The sequence below is a fragment of the Wolffia australiana genome, chromosome 3, assembly GCF_029677425.1.
Source record: "Wolffia australiana isolate 7733 chromosome 3, ASM2967742v1".
Lineage (NCBI taxonomy): Eukaryota > Viridiplantae > Streptophyta > Magnoliopsida > Alismatales > Araceae > Wolffia > Wolffia australiana.
This window is the reverse complement of record NC_135837.1, coordinates 2,213,349-2,223,049: the sequence shown is the minus strand read 5'-3', so window position 1 is coordinate 2,223,049 and position 9,701 is coordinate 2,213,349. Positions and strand designations below refer to the sequence as shown.

The 9,701-nt window shown below is 37.2% G+C and overlaps 1 protein-coding gene across 1 annotated transcript; it reads right to left on the bottom strand.

The window, feature by feature from the left end:
• Positions 1-271: 271 nt before the first annotated feature.
• LOC144700593 (K(+) efflux antiporter 4-like) lies at positions 272-8,849 on the bottom strand. Its single transcript, XM_078572033.1, has 20 exons — positions 8,487-8,849; positions 7,825-7,868; positions 7,421-7,479; positions 7,234-7,312; positions 7,091-7,152; positions 6,934-7,009; positions 6,715-6,789; positions 5,872-5,943; positions 5,320-5,403; positions 4,516-4,584; positions 3,936-4,013; positions 3,481-3,569; positions 3,152-3,248; positions 2,952-3,005; positions 2,727-2,822; positions 2,402-2,590; positions 1,890-1,967; positions 1,653-1,697; positions 648-740; positions 272-564 (listed from the first exon to the last, which is right to left on the bottom strand). Exons 1-20 carry the CDS (start codon positions 8,698-8,700, stop codon positions 478-480), a joined length of 1,740 nt encoding a protein of 579 aa, XP_078428159.1. The 5' UTR covers positions 8,701-8,849; the 3' UTR covers positions 272-477.
• Positions 8,850-9,701: the final 852 nt, after the last annotated feature.

Genomic DNA, 9,701 nt, shown 5'->3' with positions numbered 1-9,701 from the left:
ATACTGGACTGTAAAAGGCAATCATGGGATGATCATGTCATTGATCATCAGTAACTGATCTGTTGTTATGAGCAATTGGATTGGATGACCAATTAGATCATTGGAGCCGAAGTAAATGAAATTAACAAGTAATTGGATGACCAATTACAGCAATAATTTTAAAATCATAAAATTATGTCAAAAATAAATTAATGTTAATGATGTAAAGAGCCACCCTTTATCAAGAGTTACTTAGGGATGAAAATGATGTAAAGAGCCAAAAGAGCCACCCTTTATCAAATGGGCCGACCACAATCACCCAAAATTGACTTCTTTAATGGCATTACAGTCGCAGACTTTACATATTTGTGTTCAATCTCTATCTACTCCGCGATTAGCTGGTAATGAATAATGAGACAATTTTCAAAAATAAAATACAGAGACATAAGAGTTTTAAGAGACGAAAATTTGATCATCAAATGGGTCACTTTGTTCTGATCAGGAATCATGTGGGGTTTGGACCATTAGAGTGATCCGTTTTCCGCCGTCGGATCGAAGCCCGTCAGGCTTAAAGCCCATTCCCAACTGTAGAGAGAGAGAAAGAGGTTCAGGTAATGAAAGAGGAGAAGAGAGAGAAGTAAAGGATGGGGCTTGATCATGATGATCACCTCGGCGGGAGAGACGTCAGGCGCAAACCATCGGAGAAGAACACCCAAGTGGATGACAGCAGGAATTATCTTGAAGAGTAGAGGCGTCGTGACCTGAGAATATGAGAAGGGTCAGAGTTGGAGAGAGAACTAGAGATGGGATAGGGGAGAGAAATAGATAGAGAGAGATATGGAGAGAGGGATAGAAATAGATAGAGATAAAGAGATATAAATAGACAGATATATATAGAGAGAAGATAGATAGAGGAAGACATAGATAGAAAGAGAGAGAGAGATAGAGGAAGACATAGATAGAAAGAGAGAGAGATATAGAGGAAGACAGAGATAGAAAGAGATAGAGAGAGAGGGATATAGATAGAGACAAATTGATAAATGGATAGATAGATAAATAGAGAAATAGAAGGATAGATATAATAGATAGAGAGATAGAGAGAGACAAATTGATGGATAATAGTAAAGAGAGAGAGATATGTAAGTATATATATAGATAGAATGTGAGATAACATGGGAGTCCTCGAGATGGATGGCTAAGTTGAAATAGAGGGAGAGAGACAAAAAATTGAGGCAGGGACAGAAAAGCCTGAGATGGGTCAGTGTAAAGCGAGATAAATAAAATAGAAAACAAAGATGGAAAAAATATATATTACAAAGAGAGAGATAGAATCTAAGACGTAAGCACTGAGATTTTACAAAAGAGTCTCTGAGATGAATGGTAGAATAGGGGGGCACATTGTTAGGGAAATCACTAACAGTGAGATAGATTGTTGAAATAGATAAAAATGTATATATATAGAGAGAGAGAGAGAAAGAGAAATAGGTACAAGTATCGCATTAGAGTCTTCAAAATGGGTAGTTGAATGGACAAAGAAAGGAAAGACAAAAGAGAGAAATGGATGTCGAATGGAGACATTCTGAGGCCCAAAGACAGCAGGGAGATGTACTGAGACAATCTAGAGAGAGAAACTGAGCTGAAAGAGACCTGGATTGCAAGGAGTGAAAAATTACCAGACTCAGAGCAGTGGTGCCAAGAAGAAGCAGATAAAGCTTACCCTGCCAAACCATAGATGATTGATTTAAGGTGAGAAAATATTAAAATGAAAAATGAAGGCCCCACATTATTCCTGATCAGCATATTTTCAAAAAAAAATTATTCCTGATCAGCATCACACAAATCTAAAATTTACTGAAGCACGTTTCAGCATCAAACTGAATAAGAATTCAAATTATCTAAAATTCCCATACCTCAACAAGGTGGAGGTTCGAAGCGCGACTGAGAAGAACAAAAGCAAACTCACCAATCTGGGCTAATGACATTCCGACCTGAATAACAAGAGAAGAAAATCACACTTCATGTCAACAAGGGCACCACATCAGCAGAGATGGAGAGTAAGAAATGGACGAACTGACTGGCCAATGGACGGACCGAAAGTCACACAGAAGGACAGATGAGTGGACGTATAAACTGACTGATGCTCAGGCAAATGGATGAATTGAAGATATGGACGGGTGGACGGGCAGAAGGATGGATGGACAGATCGACAACGTACAGAACCATAATTGGACGGACAGAGATGAGGAGAGACAGGCAGACAGACATACAAAGACGAACAAATATACAGATGGACAGACGGATGGACAAACAAACTGAAGGATGAATGGACAGACAGACGGGTAGATGAACAGACAGACAGCGGACAGATGGATGGATGGATGAAGAGAGACCGGCAGATGGATAGATAGAGAGAGAATCCTACCAGGAGAGAAGTTTTGTTTGTGTAGCCAAAACTCTTGACAACGGCTGTGATCACAACTGTCTTTACGATGACGACCAATATCACAGAGGCCAGAAGGATGTCAACATGGTTCCAGAGGAAGTGAACGTGAATAAGCATCCCAATACTGGCAAGGAAGAGGGCCGCAAAAAAGTTGCGGATGGGTTCAATCTGCATAAACATGATCGTTAAATTTGTTATCTTTTGTGGATTAAGCTATGGATAATGATAAATCGAATTTAATTAAATGAATGGTACTCAAAAAGCATCCCAAATGTAAGAGATGATGCCACATTAGGAAAATTACTTGTTCGAGAGTATGTTGCGAGAAATCAGTGGTTGAGATCATCACTCCAGCAGCAAATGATCCCAGTTCAAGGCTGAGACCTAACTTGTCGCTACACTGGTACATCGAGGAATTCATGGTTAGTAAATAGTTGATGATAAAAATTAATCATAAAAGACGTGGAACTTAAACAATATGAAGGAAGAAGCAACAGAGCGGAAATAGAAGAGCTGACATGTCACAGACCCAGGCAACGAGTAAGCAGAATGCCACAGATGCTAGCTGATATAGTTCATTGGTCTGCACAGAGCAGCAAATTTATAAGAATTTTTTTTGTCAGAGATTACTGAACCAGTAATAAGTCGATCAACTTTTCTTCAAAAAAAGGTCGATTTGCTATGTAGTTCAGATAAAGGAGGATGGTTTGGAGAGTTTATACACTCAACCTGGGATGACAGACCAATCATAAGCTTTAGGAACCAAGGGATACATGTGCGAGACAGTATTGACAGAAAAGTCAAGAACATGCAGAGCAAAATCAACCTGAGAAAATAAACGAGAAAAAAACATAAAGTTAGTGAGATTATAGATGAATGAAAAATTATTGAGGCCAGAAAATGAATTTTCTGTTCAACTACTTGCACAATAAAAACGCCGATGATAAATCAACATCACCCATATCATGTCTGATAGGAATCATTGATAAAAGAAATCTCAATTTGTTGCCAGTCACAAGATGAAAACTTCTAAAAGACTATTGAAAGTAAGTACTGACGATTTCGCCATAGACATTACTCCCTGCAAGACACCTGATGTACCACCTAGAACAGGGAGCAAGGCGAACAAAAGGCCAACAGCACAATCCTGCAAAACATTAGGAATATTGAGGAATCTTTCCAGAAACGACAGAAAGATGTATCAACATACTCAAGCAAAAACATATTAGTACATAAGCATCTGAAACCCCGTCAAAAGTATTTTAGTCATTTGCCTTTAGATTGGTTTCTCTTTTAAATTTATGTAGCTCTCCTAAGAAGGTGTTTCTGAATTTTCTTGGAGATCCTCCAAGAGGAGGTTAAGGTGTCAATCTGGGCCTATAACAATTATTCTTCTCTCTCGCTCTATACCTTTCCAAGATCATTCCCTGTGGAGACCTTTTCAAGGTCTCTATCACAGTGTGATTGTGCTTTGATGAAGGTAATGTAAACAGTTGAAATAAAACGATTAGACCTGTAATATTAGGGTGCCGATTGTGACTTGACCATGAAGAACATTGAAACTGTTTCGTTCCATCAAGAATTTTAGGACCTGCAAAAAATCAAAGTTTTCAGCGTCTTTTGTAAAAATTTTTAAATACAAGAAAGTGACTAATACTTGCTTCAACATGAGATGTATAGATCACAAATGATAGTCTAATTTGAAAGCAAGCGAGAGAAAGAAAGAAAAATAACAAACCACTTGTTCATGTATCTGACACTGCATCATAGCAGAATGTATGAAACGCAAAAACATGGCTGTTAGTTTTCAAACACATCCTCTAAGTAAAAATCTGACGCGAAGGATCAAATACAAATTTGAATCATTACTATGTTACATGGAAGTATGTGAATAAATTGATAAGAACGTTAGTGTTCTTACGGTGGAAGAGGAGAGAGCTAGGATATGGTATCATATCCAAATGAAAATCCAAATGCTCCTTAGAAACTAAATAATAATATGAAATTACTGGACACAAAACATGAAATAAAATAACCACGGTGAGCTCGTGAATTTGCTTTGTGAAATTGAGAGAAAAAGTTAAGAAGAATACCACAGCAGTTGACGACATTGAAAGGAGTGCTCCAACAAATGCTCCCTCAGATGCTTTTCCACCGCATAACTGGATAGCAAATGAAGCTAACAATAATGACGGAACACAAGAAATGGCATATTATACAGCATATTATGACATTCTATGCAGATTCTTTCACAAATGAATAAGAGTAAAAAAAGGCACTTATATTTGTCACATTGTTGTGTGTGAATTCAAATATAATCTGAAGGTCTAGTCATCACTACGGCGGAAAATGGGCGGAGAAACTGATTGAATCCTACTGAAGTCATAAAGGCAGAAAACGGAAAAAGAACATTCGATTGGCACTAATAAGTGTATAAATAACGGGGAACGTAATAAGAAATTATGAATGGATTTTATAACGAGGTCCTCCGAGTTTGGAGCTGTATCTGGCTGCCGAAGAGGCAAGACTATCATATTCAGTAGTTCCTAATCTATCGTTCCCTTATCTATCCTCCATTCAACCTTTAACTCCCTTTAAATTCTTTTGGTTCTAAATTCCTCTGAATGTTACTTAGTCAAAATTTTCAAGTTTCAAAATAATGTGGATAAAAGCTACTGCTCCTTGTAGAGCTGGGAAATGTCAGTGCTATCACAGAAAAGATAAATTCTCAAAAACGCTTTCAAATACTCAAAGAAATTATGTTAAATTTAATATGCATGCTAGCTCAAAGAAAACTGTAAAGATTATCCAGGCGCATAACGAGTACAAACTTCACAGTAAATTTTCATAAAAGAGCACATCGTGTTATTTAGTTATTGATAGAAGGGGAGGGCTACCGAAGCGGCGAGTCCACATAAACATATAAATAGAAGGATCTGAAGCAAGCCACCTAAAACAGCAACAGCACGGACAACTCGAAGCTGCACAGTTAAGAGTCAGAAAAAAATGAATAGGAAATAACTCAAATGCGTATAATATCTGAGAAACAAAGTAGCTGAAAATAAAATAAAAAGCAAAGACTGTCAGATGGTTGAGACCTACTCTAGCGCCCCAACTCTCCTTCTCCCTCTCAGGGTTTATCAAATTAAAATTCATACATCACACACAAAAGAAATGGCCAAAATACCAGTAAATAATTAAGTGGATCAGGCCAACTAGAGTTAATTTCGGGCCTGGAAACAATGAAAAACAAAAAAATTAAGCTCGTCACCCATGATTACAAAGGGAGACTACATTTATCTTTTGATCAATATTAACCATAACAGTGTAGAGATGAAAAATATTGGCTAACTAAGATGCTTCAGGATAACATAGATGGTCATGATTGTTGTGAAACCATTTCATTAGGAGCCATAATAAGGATAGGTGAGATGAGCAGAACTCGAGACCTTTGCTGTTGAGAACTCCAATCCCAAGGCAAAGAGGAGGAAAATAACTCCAAATTGAGCAACAGTCTCCACCTGCGGAAGATTCGTTTCTTGCTGTTAACCTAAACAATGAAAAAAAGCAGCAACCAAGTAGACAACAACTAGATATGCATAGGATCACTCATATGGCTTGAAAGCATCTCTCAGTGGATGTTAGATCCAGTAGTAGTTGAGACCAAGTTTCTATCTTCAAACCAACAACTAAATACTGAAGCAGAGTTTCTCGGCAAGCAACGTCTACGCCTGAATGAAGGACAAGAACGCACTTTGGAAGAAACTATATCTATCATATGGAGGTCAATAACGAAATTATCACTCCAAGGCACTCGCATAACTTCCCTTTACCAATGATAGCCATCATTGAGACCAAGCCCTTATTCTTAGCTCGTCAACTTAGCATACTAAAGATCCTCCGGAGAGGGCACAGGTGCCGATCTGAACCTGTTTTCATTAGTTTCTTTCTACCTTTCTTTATATAGTTGTTTCCCTTATCGCGTCAAGATCCCTATCAAGATTCTAGAAGATTCTAGAATAAAAAACTAATAAAACAGAGTACTATTTGGCTGAAAGATATGTTTATTGAACCTCATAGCTTCATTCAGGCCATATTTCTAATATAAGTTCGAATGTTGGCTATTCCCATCAAGGTTTTTATTTGCAATCCTGTGAAAGCTTCTACAAGTCCCATTTATAGACGACACTAATCCAATACATCAACCGGGAAAAACAATCCTCAACCAGGGCATAAATTAAACAATAAAAACATCCACTTTGTAGAATATGCCACGCTGAGAATGAACTTACTTGGACCAACTCACTAACAAAGCTAAACCCTCCAGGCCCAATTATGGATCCAGCAAGCAGATATCCCGTAATAACCTGAGTTGAACTCCAAGCATCAACACAACAGAAAACGTTTCATGAGATAGAAGTTATGTATGTACGATTAGAGAAAAATAGAACATGAAAAATAGAACATCATTCACAATTTCAAATGAAAGGTCAAATATTTGAGACACTGACGGGTTGCCCAGCACATGCAAAAGCTATTCCACCACAAGTCGCCGAAACAATGACCACCACGAGGTCAGATATCAACCTACATATTCAGGTAAGCAAAAACATCACTCCCGAACAAAAAATCAAATTAAAAAACACAAAGAAGAGATAAAAGGCATGCCTGAGATCTAACTGAAGAACTGGGTATTTTGATTTGGGATTTGAGATGATGAAAACATTGTCCTGAGAAAAGTCATTAAATATATCAGACATTTTCTTTGAGGATAGTATTTTTTTATTCCTCTAAAAGTAGATGGAACTCACTTTTCGATCGATTAGGGTAGGAATATCCTCTGCTTGATTATCGGATTCCAAATTAAATACATTGTGGAATTGGAATGACCTGAGACATAGTTGAAATGAGATGCTCAGAAGGTTTATAACAGCTAAAAAGTTAGAAATGTTTCCCTAGAGAACTTCACAAAGAATTCGGATCAAGGCCACAGAATACCTGTCCTCTTTAGAGTCATTTTTCTTTGCTGTTACTCTGGCCACCGTCTCCAAAACTGCCTAGTTAGACAATAATGCAAAGGAGTCAATGAATCAAACTTCTACAAAAACAAAGGCATATTTTAATTTTTTTTTGTAGAATTTGGTCCCTATTTTGAAGTCGTAATTCTCAGGCAGTTAACAATAACTTCACCTAGCCGCACAGAGATTATAACTTAAAATTATGACCAATAATAAAAAGGGAATGAGAGCCGGTACACAAATGGAGAACCAAAATACGCGTGACAATTAAATCATATTTATAGCCACAGGATACATATAGAAACATCAAGTTTCTCAAATAAGTCTACTCTACCAGGGATCGCGATTAGGCAATGTAAATGTCAAAAAAACATAGAAAAGAACCTGTTTCTCAGCAACACTGCTGTTAAAGCTCCCAGCATCTGTTTCTGAGAAAGAGGCAGACAAAGAATTAAAGATAATTCCAGTAAAATTCTGGGAGTTTCATTTCTTAGTTAAGAGATTTTAAAGATTAATATTCCTACATATAAAAGATATAAGAATGTGCAAGGTACGTCTGAAACAATACTCTGATGTTAAGAATGAAAAGGGAATTATCTTGCGTGAGTTTCCAAATCTGAAAATCTCACACATAAACCTCTATTCTCTGAGGAACACATGCCCACTCAGCAATACAAACTCATAAATCTGAAAAGCACTCCTAATAAATAACATAAATCATGTTTCACAGAATCAGAATGACTACAACACAGCTTGAATATCCATGTTTCTAAGGATCATGATGACAATACTAGAACCGAAACATCAAACATGTTTCCCAATCTGAATCATAGATGCCAGTCACACTTGCCCAACACTCAAAACATCAGGAAACAGAAAGTTGAGAAAAAATAAACACACACCGCAGATATATAGATTCAAATCCGTATACACCAATAGGGTCGAATTGTGTTCAACAATGGAAGAGTAGGAACGTGAGATTAGAAAAAAACCCAACAAAAAAAAATCTGGGCAAAGCATTATAAGAAGATCTCGGGGCTCCAAACCTCCGTCAGTCTGCTCGCTTTCCGGGAATTCCTTCTCCAAAGCGCGATCGATCAATTCTGCAAAACTTCCCTCCTTCCCTGTCGTACTATTCGTGTTTCTGCGTTCTGGGTCATCACCCCGGGTGAGAGAGAAGCAAAATAAGACAGAAAAAACGAAGAAAAACAGCAAGAGGGTGTGGGCGTGGGAAGAATGCGCAGTAGAACAGGTCCTCATCGCAAAGAAAACAGATTTACTGGGATTTGGCGAAGGAACAAGATCATATCCTAGTGGGAGAGATCGAGAAGAGAGTTTCTGAAAACTGGGTTGGGCTTGTTGTTCTCGACCACGCTCGCTGGAATCTGGATTTTAATTGTCTGCATCAAACTTTACTACATTTCCCTATTTAAGGGTCTGAATTGGTCCCCCTCACCCTTGTTTTGTTTGTCTACATATCCCACTTCCAAGGAAAAAAAAAAAGAAATGGATTACTTTTTTTTGACCTTCTACTTGGAAAGATTTACTGTTGTGAAAATTTAGAGGGATTACTGTTCTGAAAATTGTAAGCCCAGATGAAAATTTCTAGATTCATTTGTTAATAATATGGTTTCATGAGTTAGAAATGAAGTGAGAGTTTTTATTTTTTTGTATTGGGAATGGAAAATTCCTCAGTGACCAGAAAGAACATCCGGTGTGTTATTTTTTTTACCTTCTACTAAGAAAGATTTACTGTTCTGAAAATTTTGAGGGATTACTGTTCTGAAAATGGTAAGTCCAGATGGAAATTTTCTAGATCCATTTGTCAATAATATGGTTTCATGAGTTAGAAATTAAGAGGGAGTTTTTATTTTTTTGTATTGGGAATGGAAAATTCCTCGGTGACCAGAAAGAGCATCTGGTGTGTTATTGTTAACTTCATCAAATGATTCTGATTAGATTTTATGTCCTCATCTCTAGAAAAAAATATGCGAACTGGCATCAATTTTAGTTTATTATTTTGAGTTCATCAAGGAAGTCTTGATAGTTTTCAAGGGATTAGGACAATGAATGTAAGAGTTTGCAAATCGTTTGATGGGCCTGTTTTCAAGGAAGTAGTTTTTTCTATTGATTAGTGCGATGTGTTAGTGTGATGGTTTCATGATCAAGATTTCATGACTCATGAAGCTATTATATATACATGATCAAGATATTATCCTACATACAATTTAATCTGTATCTGATTTCTCTTTTGGGTATTT

Bases quoted from the DNA above. Each gene is read 5' to 3' on its own strand.
- LOC144700593 (XM_078572033.1), bottom strand. From the start codon at position 8,700: ATGAGGACCTGTTCTACTGCGCATTCTTCCCACGCCCACACCCTCTTG. The intron at 7,480-7,824 runs GTTCTTTTCTAT...TTGTCTAACTAG, and splicing joins GCAGTGTTGCTGAGAAACAG to GCAGTTTTGGAGACGGTGGC. The intron at 3,006-3,151 runs GTTGAGTGTATA...TGCTCTGTGCAG, and splicing joins TGATTGGTCTGTCATCCCAG to ACCAATGAACTATATCAGCT.